At 24.4% G+C, this 19,029-nt stretch overlaps 1 protein-coding gene across 1 annotated transcript in view; it reads left to right on the top strand.

Moving 5' to 3' along the window:
* LOC117171418 (synaptic vesicular amine transporter) overlaps nt 1-19,029 on the top strand; it is a 111,811-nt gene that overhangs the window by 38,414 nt on the left and 54,368 nt on the right. The window contains exon 2 of the mRNA XM_033358721.1: nt 8,915-9,042. Within this exon, the coding sequence (XP_033214612.1) occupies nt 8,931-9,042 (112 nt within the window). The 5' untranslated portion in view covers nt 8,915-8,930. The remainder of the gene's footprint in view (nt 1-8,914; nt 9,043-19,029) is intronic.

Genomic DNA, 19,029 nt, shown 5'->3' with positions numbered 1-19,029 from the left:
TAAATTAAATTTTTAACTAAAAATGAAAGTGTTCCATTTTAGGGGTTTTAGATTAATTTTTCAGCCGGCACTATAAATTTTCCACCATATATTTGCATTTTTAACTTAAAATGATAAGTTTCCAACTAAAATTATAATGTCATTTTTATTTGTAAGCATTTTGAGCAATAAAATAACAAATTTTTAACAAATAGTTAATTTTTTAAATAAAGAGTTTAATTTTAAACAAAATAGTTCAACTTTCCATCTATATAGTTGAAATATCAACTAAGAAAGATAAGTTTTTTTTCAAAAATGGAATAGTTACATTTCCAGTTTAAAAAATTCAATTAAACAAAAATTCATCAAGCAGTTCATTTAAAACTTTTCATTTTTAGTTGAAGATTCAACTATTTTGGTTAAAAATGTAACTACTTGGTGCTGATTTGAAAATTTATTTTTTGGTTCAATTTAACATGTCGAGAATTCCTTTTTTTTAATTCATCTTTTAAACATAAAATGTAACTATTTCATTCTTTGATGAAACGTAGCTTTCTTATTTGAAAACTTTTATTTTTTAGTCAAAAATCCAACTAAAACAAATTAAACTATTTACTTAAAAAATTATCTACTTGGTAAACAAATTTTAATTTAGTTTTTTAACCTGGAATTCATTCATTTTTGGTTTAAAATCTACCTTGTTTAGTTAAAAATTCACCTATTTTGGTGGAAAATTAATCTATTTTGTTAAAAATTGGTGCATTTGAAATTGCTACTTTCTTGTGGGAAATGCATGTATTTTCTTGAAATGTCGCCTTTTACGGTGGAAAATTAATATATTTTTTTATTTAATGTTCTTGGCTGTAAATTCAACAAGTTTGTTGAAAATTCTTATTTCTTCATTCAGTTTCACTGGGCAGGAACTTCTTTTCCTTTTTAACTTAAATTTTCAAACTGAAAATGTAACTATTTCATTTTTGGATGAAAACTTATCTTTTTTGGCTGGGAAATTATCTTTCTTGGTAAAAAATGTAATTATTTATGAAAAAATCACAACTTCTTTATTAAAAGTTAATCTATTTACTTAAAAGTGGGCTATTTAGTAAACAAAATTTCGTAAAAATTCATTTTTTCAATTGAAAATGTAAAAATTCCATTTCTCGTTGAAAACACATTTTTGTTAGTTATAAATGTTTGCATGTTTCGGTAGAAAATAATTCTTTTTTACTTATCTTTTAACTGTAGATTCAAGTATTTTGTTCTAAAATCTTCTTTTTTGGTTTCAATTTAACTAGTCAACAAAATTTTTGTTTTGAAAATTAATTTTTTAAGCTGAAAATGTAACTATTTCATTTTTGGTTCAAAAATGATCTTTTTAAGTTGAAACTTTAACTTATTGATTAGAAATTTAACTCTTTTGGTAGCAAATTAAAGTACTGGGTGATGGGTGAAAAATTAAACTGTTTTGTGGAAAAGTTGTCTTTATGGGTGAAAAATTAATCTTCTTTTTGCAACTTTTTTGTTCAAGATTCGTCTTTTTTGTTTGAATTTAACTACTTGAAAATTCCATTTTTAATTTATTTTTAAACTGAATATAATAATTTTAGGTGGATAGTTCGACTGCTTTATGGAATATTTATGTATTTTGTAGAAAATTCGTCTTTTTTATTTGGATTGCAGCTATTGAAAATTCTTTATTTTTTAATAAGAATTTGTATTTTGAGTCGAAAATTGTTTTCTTGCACAGATTCGAAGATGTAAGAGAGCATATGAATGAAATCGGGTGATCCAATAAAATTGAACTCTGGACTCAAAGTCAATAGATTTCACGGCACTTTGATTCTTTCTTCTGTGAACACTTGGCTGAACTTAGGTTGCGTGTATGTAAGTGGTAAGTGCCGGAAAGTCGAATTCAGGATCATTAGAGAATTGTGGCCGGTAAGTGGCCTGCCAATTCTTGCCTCTAACCATTTCGCTTTTAGCAAAAAAGAAATTTCGCGCCGTATAAAGTAACTATGATTGAAAGTTAAAGGCAAAACGTTTTTAAAGTCGATAGAAAAATAGTGTTTTATTCGTGTGGTGATTTTTCGATTCAAGAATAAACAATTTTTAATACATCATGAGAATTTCGAATAACTACTTATCCTGTAAGTTAATTTCTTTTAAGGTTACATAAATATTCTGATCTTCAATCCTAGAAAAAATGTGAAAATATTTTTTTTTAAATTTCAAAATTTTCAAATCAAAATTTGAAAAAAATATTATCTTCAAGCAAATTATTGAATTTTCTCCAAACAAGATTAATTTTATATAAAAAATACGAGTTTCCAAAGAAATAGTGACATTTTAACCCCAAAAAAGAAGAATTTTAAATTTAAATAATGAATTCTTTATCCAAAAAATTCATCTTTAACTAAGTGGTTTTTAATTTTTAATAACGAATAATTAGTTAAATTTTCAACCTGAAAAGATGAATTTCAATTGCAAATATTAAACAGCATAGTATCATTTTTAGCTAAATATGTGAATTTCCAAATGAAATTTAAAATAATTAAAAATATTATATAATTTAAAATTTTTAAATAATGCAAAACCTTCTTATAATTGTTTAAATCCTGGAAAAATAATAAAAATTGTCTTCAAATCTTTCAGGTTCCTCTGCGACATATTTTTAAATCTATAAAAACTAAAATGAATCTTCTAAAATAAAGCCTGAATCATTCTAAATTTTTTATAAATCTGTTTAAAAAAATATTCTCTTTAAATATTTCAAAATTATTGAAATGCTTCTAAATTTTTGTTTCGAAATTTATTTGCAATTTCAAATTATAGTATTATACAAAACTGTTGAGAACATAACTATTTCCTATTATAAAAAAGTAATTTAAAACTAAAATTTTCTCTTTTACCAATACCATTTTGAAAATTTAGAAACAAATTTTATCATGATATAAAATTACTTATTTGTTTATTTTTATTTAAAAAATTGTTTATGCAGAAAATTCTTGTCAATGAAAATATTATTGTTGCAAGAGAAGGGATTACACAGATGCTATCTGGTTTTTTTAAAACAATAAGTATTATATTACGTTACTCTCAGCACTTTATTTCGCCGTAAATTTTTTTTCAAGATTTCACTCGCAAAACTTTTCCCGGCACTTACGCGATTTTTTCTTACAAGCATGCCTTATTAATTGTAACAAGTTGTGAAAAATTAATTTGATACGAGAGATCTATTTATTAATTTTTGAAAAAGTTATTTATGTAAAAAATATATTATTTTTCTTATAAGTCAAAGTCGTTATTGGGGGTTGAAAAAAGTCGACCATTTTAGGAAATGTGATTTTCTAAAATAAAAATCTTTTTCAATTATGTTATCTCGGTCAAAAACGTATACTAATTTCAGAAAATGTTTAAAAATTACATCATTTCAAACTTGAAGAATTTTCAGTTGTAAATATTCATAATTTAAATAAATACTCTTAAAAAAACATTCAAAATTACATAGCTTCAAAATATAAATATTGAAAATAAAACAATTTGAATTAAATTTTTTCTATATTCAAGAATTTTCAATATTGTAACTCTTAAAATGGTAGAAATTTCAATTTTAAATATTAAAAATCGTAGAATATTTAATTGCAAGCCTTCAAACTTAAAACATTAAAAATAACAAAAAATTACGGCTCCTTTAAAAATATAAATCTTGAAAATTGAACAGTTTTTAACTCTATTTGTTGAAAATTCAAGAATTTTCAATTTTAACTCTTTAAAATTGTAGAACTTTGAACTGTAAATATTTAAAATCGAAGAATTTTTAATTGTAAAACTTTAAAGTTGAATTATTAAAAAATATTACAAAATTAAGTACATTTAAAATATATATCATAAAATTAAATCATTTTGAATTCAAGCATTTTTAATTGTTATAAAAGATTTAGAAATTTGATAACATGCAAGTTATATTAATATTTTCGAAATTTAAAATTATAGCACTTTAAACATTTTTATTTATATGTCTTTAAAATTTAAAAAACTTCAATTGAAGGCCTTAAAAATTAAAGAGTTTTTCAATGTAAATTTTTTAAATTGTACAACGTATTAAAAATAAAACATTTAAAATTACATAAAATTCAAATATAAATCTTGAAAATTGTAAAGAATTGAAAAGATTTCAAAATATTGTAGTTTAAGTTTTACAACTGAAAATTCTGTAATTTTGTCGATTTATATTTGTAATTTCTTTCATTTGGAAGATTTAGAATTGAAAGAAATTTGAATTGTAAATATTCAAAATATTTAAGTTTTCAATTTAGAAATTTACAATAAAAAATAATGCATGTTTTAAGTGTTAAAATTACAAATTCTACAATTTTAATAATTTGCATTTGGAAATTTCTTCAACGTGGAAGATTTATAATTGAAAAATCTTGATTTTCGATATTCAGAATCTTCGAAGTTCAGGAGTTTTTATTTATAAATCTGTAAAATTGAAGAATGTTCATTCGGAAATCTTAAAAACTGAAGAACCTTAAAAATTAAACAATTTTCCATTGACTAATTTTCAATTTGAAACAGTAATAAAAATTGAAAACAGTAGAGTTTTAGGAGAGGTTTTTTTCGAAAAAATAAGCCATGATTTATTCAAATTTAACCATTTTAAAAAAATTAGTCAGGCGCGACGATAAGAAAAAAAATTAATTACAAAGATTATTCTTAAAATAATTAAATTTCTTTAATAATAAATTACTAATAATATGATTTCAATTTTCAAAACCATAACAAACTTTTTTTTCAAAACATCATTTTTAGGGCAACAATCTTAAAATGAAATTCTAATAATTGAATGAACTTTATACGAGAGGGCGGGATACAAATTTTAAGAAACAAGTGTACAGATTCTAAAAGACGTTGAAATTCATTGAATCTTTTTGCACTTAAAAGTTAAATTGTGGCAACAAAAATGTAATTAAAGCTTTCTGAACGTTTGCTAGGCAATCATCGCGAGGGTGTCAGTACAATACAGCCAATCAGCGTTCAATCGGGGAGAAGCTCGGTCTAAGTGGCACGCTATCAGGATTTCTTGCTTGAGATGCGAGTCAGGACATCACGTTTGCGTTCATTTTCCTCAGATCTGCCTGTTTTCCTTTTTTTATATGTAGAGTGATTTTCAATAGATCGAATTGATTCGGAAATAATTTTTATCTCAATAAAATTTAAATATGAAGAGTGCAAGATATTCTAGAATAGAGAATTGACATTCTTTCCCCTCGCCTCTCTTTTTCAATCTTTTAAAAAAATGTTCTAATTTTTTCTATCTTTTCAAGAAATTTTCTCATTTAGTTCAGAATTCATCTGTTTTGTTCAAATATTCGGGCAGATGACGATTCCGCCCCAGCTACCTTCGATGGTTCCCCCACTATTCATATTCCCCCACCATACGGTTTCCCCTCACTTATCCGAACTGCTGCCACCGAGTGATAATCCTGCACTTTTACTAGAAAATATATTTCTGAAAATTCTTTTTATTTTACTTTTTACGTGTTAAAACAGTATTTTTAATTAACTTTCATACACAAATTTCAAAATACTCATCATGGTATCCCAGCCTAACAAATTATACATAGTGGGAAATATTATGTATAATTTTTAATTGTTTGATATATTTTTTGTATAAAACAAAAACAAACTCTTTAAGAAAAAGTATTTAAAGGATAATTTGGAGCTATTTGATTGTTTAATGCTAGGAATGAGATTGCCCATACCGTTGCACTGGGAGTATTAAATTATTAAGGGATAATTTTAAAAAATGCGATTGTTTGAGACATTAACCAAATTTACCATGTAGGATAATAAGGTTTTAATTCTGGCCCAATTTTAGTTTCCGGAATTGCCCTAGGTTATTTAAAATATTGCACCGATAAATTAAAGCTACTGCAGTTAATTTGAATAAAATCTACTGCCAAATTTTTCTTGAAATTTCACATTTTGAACATATTTCTTCGATTTTCAACTTTTTAAGTCAAATATCATATTGCTGGAATCGTTATAATTCGCAGATCTAATATTAATTTAAACATTACCAAGTGCTAAATTAAAAAAATGTTATATTCCGGATTTAATCATCCTTAGGTACAAAGGACTCCCGTTGACCAGGCTCGGCTATATCAGTTTGGCTGAGTTAGGGGATGCCGTGTAGTAGGGGAACCGTACGCAGATAGCCGGGGGGAATTGCTAACGATGATTCGATGCACTGCTGCGCATGCGTTAAACAGAGCCTTGTCATTTGTGCAGAGCAGCTATATCAATGGAAAGCTATTCTTCACGCATGCGCAGTACTCAAGGCCGTCATTGGACGCACTAGTGTACACTCTCTCTGCAATCTTATACAATCCTATGAAGTTTTTTGAAAAAGCCATGCAATCTTTTTGAATACATTGTAATCACCTCTTGCGAAAAAATATTATAGAAAATTCATTGTAGGTCTATAATGATTTTTGTACCATAAATTTTTTACCATTTTTTAGCTATTTTGGAAAAATCATTATAAGAAAATCAGTATTGAAATAAAGAATGTTAAAATATTGAAAGAGTTGATGCAAAAAATCGTGAAATTACAAACGAATTTTAATTAGCGGATAAATGATATAAATTAATGGATTTTAAGCGACTTTTTCAAATTGTGTAAAGATTTCATATTTCAAAAATTTTCCAAACATGTCACACGGTTTTAAGGGAGTCCAAAGGATTTCAAAAAATTTCAAATTTAAGGGATTTCTAAACATTTCAACTAATTTTACAAGATTTCATGGGTTTTGAACATCTTTTTTCATTATAAAATTTTATTATTTAGTTAAAAACTATATTAGTTTATAGAATATTCAACCATTTCAACAACTTCAACTTTTTTGAAGAAAATTATTATACGAGGTTTTTAGCTTGAAAATTCAATAATATGGTTAAACCTTATTTTTTAGGTCTGAAAAACCTTTTTTAGTCGAAAAATCAATTATTTTTCTGAAAGTTAGTTTATTACGATAAATTTGACTTTTTTAATTCTAAATTCAACTATTCCTTTTTGGTTGAAAATTCACCTTTTTATTTAAAAATTCTACTATTTTTAAAGAAAATTCAACTCTTTTGTTAAAAATGAAAATTTTCGGTTTGAAAATTTAATTTTTTTTTAGAAAATTCGTGTTTGTGATTTGAAAACCTAAGAACTTTTTTGAAATTTGTCTCCTTGCTCCGATATTTGATGAATTCAACTGTTTTTAATTTTAATTTAATTCTTCTTTGGTTGAAATATTATGATTTTATTTTAGAATTCATCTTTCATTGTTAAAACTTCAACTACATCATTAATTTTGGTTAATTTTTTGGTTGAAGATTCATCATTTTAGTTGAAAATTCATCTCTTTGATTGAAAATGTACCCAATTTATTGGAATTCTTTTACTAAAAAAAATCAAAATATTACAAAATTAAAAGAAATTGAATTTTAATGAAATTTATTAAGTTGTATATTATTTTATTATTTTATATTCACTTATATTAGCATTTATTACATAAAGAAATTTAATTGAAAAAATACAACAAATAAAATGTTTTTAAATGTATTGTTTTTCAAATATTTGAACTGATTTGAATATATTTCTACGGACTTCAAGCAATTTCAAAGGATTACAGAGAATTTGAAATATTTACAAACATTACCGAGATTCTAAAGAGATTCTAAAGGATTTTAAGAAGTGTACAAAATCTCAAAGAATTTTACAGAATTTTGTTAAATTTCGAAAAATGTTAAGGTATTTCTATCAAACTTTGGAAAACAAATGACATTTTATTGAATTTCAAGTTACAGTTCTTAAATTTTATTTTCTGAATTTTTTTATTTAATCATTTATAATGTAATTAAATCTGAAATAAAAATATATTGTGTAGTTGAATTTCCTAAAATGAAAAATTAATTTCCAAAGAAAAATATAATAATTGATATTACAACCAAAAGAAGATTTTAATTTGAATTAAAAACACGAATTTTCTACAAAAGAGTTAAATTTTCAACCTGAAAATTAAAATGATGAATCTTCAACCAAAAAAATTAATTTAAAAAAAAATGTTAAAATTCCAAATTAAGAAGTTAAATTTTAAATAAAAAGCAGTCGAATTAATCTCTAAAAAACGAATTTTCAACCAAAAAAGAAAAGAATCTCAACCAAATTATTGAATTTTTATCCAAAAAGATTTATTTTATTATTTTTTTATTCAATTTATTAATTTTGTTAAAGATGAAACTGTTTTTGATAAAAGTTTAATCTTTTTTTGTTTTAGAGCCATTATTTTTGCATTTAATATGGTACTTATATTAATTTTATTTAAAAGATTTTAGTTCCCTATTATTCTCCTATTTTTTTTAAAAAATCACCCACTCAAAACAATGTTCTGATTAAATCAACCAGATTTCTGGTAAAATATGACCTTACTATTTTTCTTGTTAAAGTACAGTGAGACCCTTCAATAGTCCCCCTTATATAGCCCTTCCAAGAATTGACGCCGCGCCGCTGGTAGGTGTAACAGGAGCTGTGCGAGGTGCGCGGGGTCTGCGGTTGTCACTCAGGCGTGAAGAAAGAAAAGCGGAGCGAGCTATAATGGGTTAGTTCCCACCCACCGTCAACCCCAAAATCGGCGTTATAGAAGAGTTTCACTGTATTTATAATTCTGATTGTTTCAATCAGAATTTCTGTGTAATTGGCCCAGCATTCTGGTTAACTTGACCACATATTTTTTTGAGTGATCTATTTATTTTATTTTGAGAGCATTTTGGTCTCAAAAGTCTGGAAATATCTACATAAAATATGAGATAGACGTAACATTGTTAAGCAAGTCAATTTTTGAAACCAATTTTAATTACTTTTTCTGCTTTCTTGGTTTTTTAGGAAGGCGACAGTCAAAATGAGTGGAGGATTGAATGGATGGCTGCAGCGGTGTCGAGAATCACGAAGACTTGTCCTCGTGATTGTCGCCATTGCTCTGCTGCTGGACAACATGTTGCTAACTACAGTCGGTAAGTAATTTAAAAAATTAATATATCTCACAACTCAAAATTGACAATTTACGAGTGATGGATAAGTAGGGAGAATTAGGGGAACGGGAGTAGGGGAAATTATAGGGTAGGGGAAATAAGAGGAGGGTCAGTAGGGGAAACGAGGGGTGGGAAGTAGTGGAAGTGGGAGAAAATAAAGAGAGCGAAATAGGAAAAATGAGAGTAGGGGAAGTAGAAGAAGTGGGGGTAATGAGGGTAGCAGAAGTATAAGAAGTGGTGGGAATATGGGTAAAGAGAGGAGGATAAGTAGATGAAGTGAAGAAAAATTAGGTGGGAAATGAGGATGTATGTGGAGATACTTAAGGACAGGAGGCAGTGTATTTAGACCCTCAAAAAAGAAAGTTTTTAAAAAAGAACTAAATTAACTAAGCTAACGCTGAACAATAGTGTCTCCCAAAAAAACCCCAATTTTTTCTGAAAAAATAGGACTGAAATTTTTCGCAGAATTTCAAGTGATATAATCAGATTTCATGTAATAGTACCAGATTTCAAAGGTTTGACAAATTTTAGAATATTTAAAAGTGCTTTCAAGGATTTAAAAAAATTTCAAAGATTTTCAGGTATTTATATGATCCCAATGAATTTTCAAGAGCTTTAAAAATGTTCAAGCGATTTCGAAAGAATTCAAAAAATTATAATATTTGAAGATATTTTTAAGGAATCTGAATAGAAATCAAAATATTAAAACAATTTTAAGGAATTTACAACACTTCTAATTATTTTAAAGTAATTGAAAAATTAAAAAAAAAATTAATTTTAGAAGATTTTGAAGGATATTATAGTACATTTAAGCTTTTAGAAAATTTTAAAGGATTCAATTAAATGATTAATATATTTCAAGTATTTGAAAGGATATAAAAATATATGAAAGAATGAGGATGTCTTTAAAGATTCCAAGAATATTCAGGAGCTTTATAAATTTGCAAAAAGTTTCAAAAGATGTGAATTTCAAAGATTTTAGGATATTTATCAAAATTCCAAGGAATGTTGAATTGTTTTTAAGAATTTGAAGAGATTTCAAATAATTCTAACGTATAGCAATGGATTGAAAAGATTCTACAGTATGTTGAAATATTCCAAGGAATATTTAAAAAAAATTATTTTCAAAAGTTATGAAAGGATTTATATTTGAAATATTTGAGGATATTTATGAAGATTCCCTAACATTTTCAATATATTTCAAGAATTTTATACGATTTTATAGATTTAAAGGTATTTTTAAAGAATCCACGCATTATTCAATGTCTTCTTAAAAAATTTAATGTACTATATTTCAATTTTTAAGTTTTTATGACGTTTATAAATAATACCAAGATTTTTTAATAACTTTTAATAATTTTATAAGATTTTAAGGAATTTGCTAGATTTCAGTGTATTTTTAAAGATTCCATGAAATATTCAGTATCTCTTAAAAATTTGTAAATATATTGTATTTCAATTTTAAAGGTTTTGGGATGTGTATAAAGATTTCCAAGAATTTTTAATAAATTCTCCGAATTTTTATAAGATCTTAAGGAATTCGGAAGATTTTAGGACATTTTTAAATATTCCATGGAATATTCAATGCATTTAAAATTTTTTAAATATACGAAATTTCATTTTTAAAGATTTCCAGATGCTTGCAAAGATTCTGAACAATTTTCAATAAATTTTCAGAGTTTAAAATCCAAAGGGATTTTAAAGTGTTTATATAGATTTCAAGGAATTTCTAATAGATTTAAGAATTTAGTAATATTTGAAGGGATTTTGTAAATATTAGGGTATTTTAAAAAATTTCTAGGTATTTTCAATAAATTTGAGAAATTTGAAATTATTTCAAAGGATTTGAAATATTTTAAGATATTTAATAAAAGTTCTAAAAATGTGAAAAGGTTTCAAAGGCTTTGAATTTTAAAAACTTAAGGATATTTATACAGATTTCAAAGATATCCTTAATAGATTTCAGGAATTTAATATTTTTTTAAGGGATTTAAAATAATTTAAATGATTGTAGGGTGTTTCAAAAGGTTCCAAGGAATTTCCAATAGTGTTTCAAACATTTTAAAAAATTTCTGGGTATTAAAAGAGTCAACGGAATATTCAAGTTTATATGAAAATTTCAAAATGTACTATATTTTAATTTTAATGATTTTACGATATAAATAAGATTCCTAAGGATTTGAAATAAATTTTAAGTATTTCATAATATTTCAAAGGATTTCGTAGACTTTAGAGTATTAAAAAAGATTCCAAGGATTTTTCAATCAATTTTAGAACATTTAAAGGGTAGTAGTTTTAAAGGTAGATTTCAAGAATTTGATAATAGTTCAAGGGAATTCTAAATAGATTTCCATAATTTAAAGATATTTAAAAGCATTTAAAGGAAGTCATCTTTTTTTGAAAATTCATCCTTTTTTATTAATAATTCATCTTTTAATGATAAAATGTTTTTGGTTCAAAATTTATCTTTCTGGATTAAAAATGCATCCTTCTTGTTTAAATATTAAGTTTTTGTTCCTTAAATAATTAATTTTCATATTTTTTGTTCAAAATTAAATTGTTTGATTGGAAATCCAATTATTTTGTTAAAGTTCTATATTGTTGTTCTTCCTTTTGGATTAAAAATTCATCTTTTATGGTAGAAAAGCAATCTTTTTGGGTTGCAAGTTCATCTTACTTCATTGAAAATAAACTTTTTTTTTTAAGAATCAACTGTCATCCACAAAAAAGTTATCTTTTTGGCTTAAAAATGTAACAATTTGGTTTCAAAAGATTCGTCTTTTTTGTTGGAAATCCAACAATTTTGTTAACGTTATATTTTTTTGTTCTTCCTTTTGGATTAAAAATTCATCTTTTATGGTAGAAAAGCAATCTTTTTGGATTATAAGTTTATATTTTTCAATTGAAAATTAAGTTTTTGCCTGAAAAATTTAACTATTTGGTTTGCAAAACATATTTTTACTATTGAACTATTACGTTTGACTATTTATTATTCTTAATATTTTAACTATTTAATTGCTTTTAGTATTTTTTTATCAAAATTTGGTTTATTTTTTTGAAAAATTATCTTGGTACGTTGAAAATTTAATTATTCGTTTAAAAGTTCACCTAAATTTAGTCGAAAATTCATCTCTTCTGTTTGAAAGTCAATCTATTAATTTAAAAATGATTTGTTGTCGAAAATTCAACTATTTGGTAAGAAATTCATTTTCCTTAATTAAACATGAACTTTTTTGCTTAAAAATTTAACAATTCGCTTCTAAAAAAATATTTAAAGCATTAAAATATTTTTAAAACTATTTGTTATTTCGAATATTTTAAGTATCCAATTGTTTTTAGTTAAAGTTTAATCTTTTTTTATTTAAAATTTGACCATTTGTTTGAAAATTTATCTTGGTAGGCTGAAAAATCGTCTCTTATGTTTGAAAGTCAAACTATTTGGTTGAACATTTTTTTTGTCCATAATTCAACTCTATGGTTAAGAAGTTCATCTTTCTCAATTGAAAATGAACTTTTCGGCTTAAAAATTCAACTATTTAGTTTAAAAACATTATTTAACTATTGAAATATTATTTTAAAACTATTTAGTATTTTTAATATTTTAACAATTTAATAGTTTTTATTTGAAGTTAAATATTTTTTTATTCAAAATACGACCATTTGTTTGAAAATGAATCTTAGTAGGTTGAAAATTCAACTATTAGTTTAAAAGTTCAACTATTTGGTTGCAAATTCGTCTCTTTTGTATGAAAGTCAAACTTTTTTCTTAGAAATATTTTTGTTCGAAAATTCAACTATTTTGTTAGAAATTGATCTTTTTTGATTAGAGATGAACTTGTTAAAAATTTATTTTTTCGGGTTTAAAAGTTAATTTTTTTCTAAAACATCAATCTTTCTAGCTTGAAAACTGAACTTTCTTGATAAAATTCATCTTTTGGGTTAAAGATTCATTTATGAATTGAAATAAATTTTTACTTAGATGTTGAAAGGATTTATTTAATAATTAATTATTTATTTAAAAAATTTCTTCTTAGATAACAAATTCTCTGAAAAAGAGAATATGGAAGGTGTAACTTTTTAAATTTTCATCTTGTGCAAAATACACAAATTGAATATACCTGATTTCAAAAAACTTTTAACGGCCAATTCTGTAAGCGTTTCTGTGCTTAGTGTTACTTGATCGAGCCACAGTCCTTTGTCTGGAAAAAAAGTCCTAAGAAAAGATGTGAGAGAGATGAGAAAATTAAGAGTAGAAGTCTTTCTATTCAGAGTCTTAAGAAAAGAAGCAGCGCAATTAGTCGGGCAATGTAAATAACGAAAGAATTCCCAATGGCTTCGACTTCGCACACTACTTTACAAGTAAAAAAAATTCAGCAAAAATTTTTTAAAAATTAAGAGGAGCTAAAAATAAATTAAGAACTATAAAATAAAGTTCATTATTGAACTAAACGCTTGTGAATTTAAATAAATAAAATAAAAAAATTTACTTTATTAATTTATCAAACAATTTATCCAATTTTTTTCGAACTTATGATTTTTTGTCTGAAAAAGCTTGTTCTTTCATTTCTAATTTTCTTCTAAATAGCTCAAAAGATTTTAAAATATTTCCAGGGATTTGGAAGGATTATCACATGTTTAAAGGATTTCTAATGGTTTTAATTATTTTAAGGAAGTTACAAAATTTTTAAAATTTGAAAGATTTTTAGTTTGTTTATAAAATTTCACAATAATTAATTTATTTCATTGGATTTCAAAGATTTTATGAAAAGTTCAAATATTTCAGAGGATTTCACGGAATTCCAAAAATTGCATGTGATTTTAAAGAATTTAATTAAAATTTCAAAAGTTGGCAAGGATTTCATAGAATTTATAAAATTCTAGTACATTGGAAAAGCCTGCAACGGATTCGAGAGGCTTTTTAAGATTTACAAATAAATTAAAGCATTTTTTAAGGACTTTTAAGGTCTCTTGATAAAGAATTTTAATAACTTTCCCAGAATCCAATAGAACTTTCATTTTTTGAGAGATTTCGTGGAATATTATCAGATTTGATGTAAATTCAAAGATTTTAGGATGTGTTAAAAAATTCCAAAGAATTTTTAAAAGGAATATTTATATTATATTTATATATTTATAAAGATTCCTACAAATTTTCAATAAATTTCAAAGAATTTTAAAGATTTTAAAGTATTTCAAAAGATTTCAAGAATTTGATAAAAATGCAAGAGATATTTATAAATTGTACAGTATTGTAAAATATTCCAAGGAATTTTTATTAGATTTCAAAAATTTGATTATATTTCAATGTATTCAGTAGATTTTAGTGTATTTAGCATAATACCAAGGAATTTTCATTCGATTTTAAAGAATTTTAAAGATTTTAGGGTATTATAAAAATTTTAAGAAATTCTCAATAGATTTCACGAACCTGAAGGAATTTCGAAGGATTTGAAAGATTTTAGGATGTATTCAAATATTCCAAGGAACTTTCATCAGCTTTGGAAAATTTCAATATCTTTGAAAGGATTATATTTTTAAATATCATAGGATATTTATAAATATACGAAGGAATTTTTAATAAATTTCAAGAATTTTATAAGATTTTGAGAAATTTAATAGAGTTTAGGATATTTATAAAGATTTCAAGGGATTTAATAGATTTTCGGCTGTTTGAAATAACTCAAATAATTTTCAAGAGATTAAAAAAATTTTTTAAGTTTTTTTAGAGGATTTGAATTCTTAAGATTTCAGGATATGTATAAAGATTCTTATGAATATTCAATATATTTCAAGAATTATGAGCCATTCCAAAGGATTTCAAAGAATTTGAGATATTTTAGGGTTGTTTAGATAATTTCCAGAAATTCCTAATAGATTTCAATAATCGGCAGGTATCACAACGATTTTTAAGATTTTAGGGTCATTTAAAAGATTCCAGGCAACATTTAAGAGCTTTACAATTTTGCAAAAAGTTTCAAAGGATTTTAATTTAAAAGATTTTAGCATAATTATGAAGATTCCAAAGAATTTTAAAAGTTACCAAAGATTTTTTAATAGATGTCAAACGATTTAAAAGATTTTAGGGTATTTTAAAAGATTTCAATGAATTCTTAGAAGATTTCAAGAATTTGATCATATTCCAAATGAATTTCATGGATTTTAGGGCATTCTGAAGTTTTTCAAGAGATTTTAAAGGATTTTAAAGATTTTAGGGTAGTTTTAAAGATTTCAAGGAATATTCAAGAGCTTTAAGAAATTCCAAAAGTTTTAAAAAGATTAGAACTTAAAATTTTTTAATGTATTTTGTAAGATTCTAAGAAATTTCCAACATATTGCAAGAAATTGAAGGCATATCAAAGGATTTAAAAGATTTTACGTTATTTTAATTGGTTTTAAGGAATTTTCAAGAGCCTTACAAATTTTCAGAAAGTTTAAAAGGAAGTTTATTTTAACTATTTAAGGATAAATATAATAATTCTAAAGGAATTAAGGAATTGTTAACAGATTTCAAGAATTTGTTGATATTTTTAAGGATTTAAAATTATTTCAAAGCTTTAAGGTTATTTTTAAAAATACAAATATTCAAGAGCTTTTAAAAAAAAATTTAAAGTTGCAAATGTTTTAAATTTTTAATATTTAAGGGTTTTTAAAAGTTTCAATGGAATTTTTAATCGAGTTTCAAGGATTTTAAAAACTTCAGGATATTTAAAGAAATCTCATAGAGTCCGTAATAGATTAAAAAAATTTAGTGAGGCATAAATGGTTTGAAAAAATTTCAAAAGTATTAAAAGGATTTTTATTTTTAATATTTTATACGACATTTATTGTTCCGACGTTGTATAAATTTCTGTAATATTTTAAAAATTATATTTCTATTTCATGTATAACTAAAATACTGCCGTTGTTCAAGTTTAGACTTCAACCAGGTTTCAAAATTTAAAGTAAGTTTTTCCCAAAACCATAAAATGTCCCTTTGGTATCTAGGTAATAAAGATTCAGAAAGGGAAAGTTTGCACGAAGGCCTAATTGGTTTGAGTAAACCCTCCGAGGTAACAGCGTTCAACATAGCTTTAGCGCAGCTTCTTAGGTTTAGTATTATCTTAAAATTCTCATCTGTCTCTTGGCCATTATGCAGCGGCGTTGCCATTTTTCTAATTTCAATGCCGTTCAAAATTCAATTCTCACTGACAGTGTTGCAATTTTCAAACACTGTACCCGCAACCCCTGCAAAAAGGTCAGTTGGCTCAGAGTTGCAGAATGAAACGAACGAACTTTATTGTAGCTCTGTGAATCCTTTATTTTTTACAAGTCCAACTTTGAATATTTACCCCTTTATCAGTGTAATTATAGATGTCTTTATAATAAATGTATTTTAAGGCATATTAAACTCTTATTGACTCTACCCGAACTCTTTATAACTTCACGAACTCTTCATAATTACGAACTCTTTATATTTTCATGAACTTTTTAAACTTTTTGAACCTTTCAATTTTTTGAACATAGGACGCGCTAAATTAATTGTGCATTCAAACATTTATAACGATTTAAAGTAGTTTTTAACAGATTTGCAGAGTTTAAAAGATTTTAGTTTTTTTTTTAATATTTCAGAAAATTGTTAATACAACTCAAGAATTTGAAGGAATTTCAAAAGATTAAAAATATTTGAAGGAATTTTTCAGGATTTTAATGGTTTTAAGGTATTGAATCAAATTTCATTCTGATTTAAACAATTTCGGATGATTTGGAAGGATTTTATTAGGCCTGCAAGAATTTAGAATTTTTTCAAATATTTCACGGAATTTTAATAGATTTGATCAGATCTTTTTAAAAAATCACTCTCGTTTTCACTGATGAAAATTAAAGAATTTTAAATGGTGTGTACTTTAAAAGTATAGTTATTCTAAAAAAGTTAAAAATTCAGTAATTTCCAAATGGAAACTTTAAAAAATAATTAATTCAAACGTTAACCGTTAAAAATTAAACAATCCCAAACCCTTAAAATAGAAGAATTGGGAAATCAGCATTTAAAACAAGTAATTAAAAATTAATAATTTTTGAACTGTACATCCACCAATTTTTAAATTTTCTTCTACATAATATGCATAAAATTGAAAGTATTTCGATCACGAAAGTGAATTTTGTAATTCCTTTTTCAAAAAATTTAGTTTTTTATTTCTTTATTTAACCCTCAATCCAGGGCTCATAATTAATTAAATTGAATTCTCCCAGAAGTATAGAAAATCCAGGACGACTAAAAAATCCCGAAAAATTCCTGAATATTTAAATTTTCAAAATATAGCAATTCCGAATTATAAAATTTCCGAATTTAAACGAATAGATTTTTTTTTAATCAATATTATTCACTCATTAAAAATAAAATAATAAAATATTTTTATCAAAGAATTTATTTAATTTTTAAAGTTTTTAAAATTAATGCTTGAATTTAAAATCACAATGACTTAAAAATATATATTCCCAAACGAAAAACATTATTTGAAAATATGCAGAGATTTCGAGATAAATCACCGCTGAAAAAATTGTATTTGATAACAATATTTCATTTTTATATTTTTAATGAATAAGTAATATTTATTAAAAAATAATTTGCTTAATTGTTTAAATTAATAAAAAATTTTTCATTCGGGATAATTAAATATTTCGAGAATTTTATTATTTGGGAATTTTCTCAATCGGGATTTTTATATTTCTGCGATTAAATCATTTCGGAAATTTTATTATTTTCTAATTTTCAAATGCGGGAATTTTTACATCATTATAAATAAATTTTTTATGGGAAAGAGGAAATGACCCTCATCCAGTTTTTCATGTCAAAAAATTAATACTGGTTATTGTTGTACAAAAAATCTTAAATTCTAAATAATATTCGTACTGTAATTTAGGAATTTATGAAAATATAAGACTGAAAATTGTATAAGGACCAAAAATAAAATTATTTCTGTTCGACAGGATAGAAAATTGACTACAAAAAAATAATTATATAGCTAATATTTAGAATGTATTAGAAGCGTAAAAACATTTTTTTATTTTTCTATGTTTGATAGCGGAAAAGTCAAATGGTCCTTATTTGTTTATAATTCTCTTATTTTTTAAATTAATTTTGTCGAGTCGTTAAATTACTTGCAATCGCTCAAAACATTATTTCGAAAAATTGGTTCTTGTCTTATTTATTTTATTTATTATTCGTTAAAAATGAACTTTCTCGTTAAAAATTCATTATTTTGGGTTAAGAATTGAATTAGTTTTTTAAAAAATTCTAAAGGTTTTATGTTTAGAAGATTTTATGATTTTTTAAAATTTCAATCGATTTCAAGAACATGAAAATATTTCAAGTGATTTGATAAATTTTTTGATCTCTTGAAAGATCACAAGTAATTTTCAATATATTTTAAAAGTTAAAATCCATATATTCGGGTTTTGAAAAAGCACTTATTTGTATTTCAAAATATTGCAAAAAATATTCAAAAAATTTAAATTAAAAAAATTTTAGGATATTTGTCAAGATTTTAAGAATTAGATGATATTTCACAAGATTTGATAGGTTTTAGAATATTTTGAAAGGTCCCAATTCTAAAGGATTTAAAAATTTAAAAATTATATGAGTTATTTAAAAATCATTTTGAAAAAACTTGGTCTTTTTGGCTTAAATATTAAATGGCGTTGTTGAAAATTCTATTGTTTTGTAAAAAATTCTTTTCCTTTCTCAAAGGAGTTTAAAGATTTCCGATTTTTTAAATTCCAAGTAATTTTTAATTTATTTCAAGAATTTGATAGTATTTAAAGGGTTTCAATCAATTTTAGGGTCTTATTGGCTTAAAAATTAAACTGCTTTTTTTAATTAATCTTTTTGGACTGAAAATTCTATTATTTTGTTATAAAATTCAATAATTTCATTGAAAATGAATTTTTTCATTGAAAATTTATCTTTTTGTAGAGAATTCGCCTCTTTGC

The sequence above is a fragment of the Belonocnema kinseyi genome, chromosome 4, assembly GCF_010883055.1.
Source record: "Belonocnema kinseyi isolate 2016_QV_RU_SX_M_011 chromosome 4, B_treatae_v1, whole genome shotgun sequence".
Classification (NCBI taxonomy): Eukaryota; Metazoa; Arthropoda; class Insecta; order Hymenoptera; family Cynipidae; genus Belonocnema; species Belonocnema kinseyi.
This window is presented reverse-complemented; position numbering and strand designations above follow the sequence as displayed.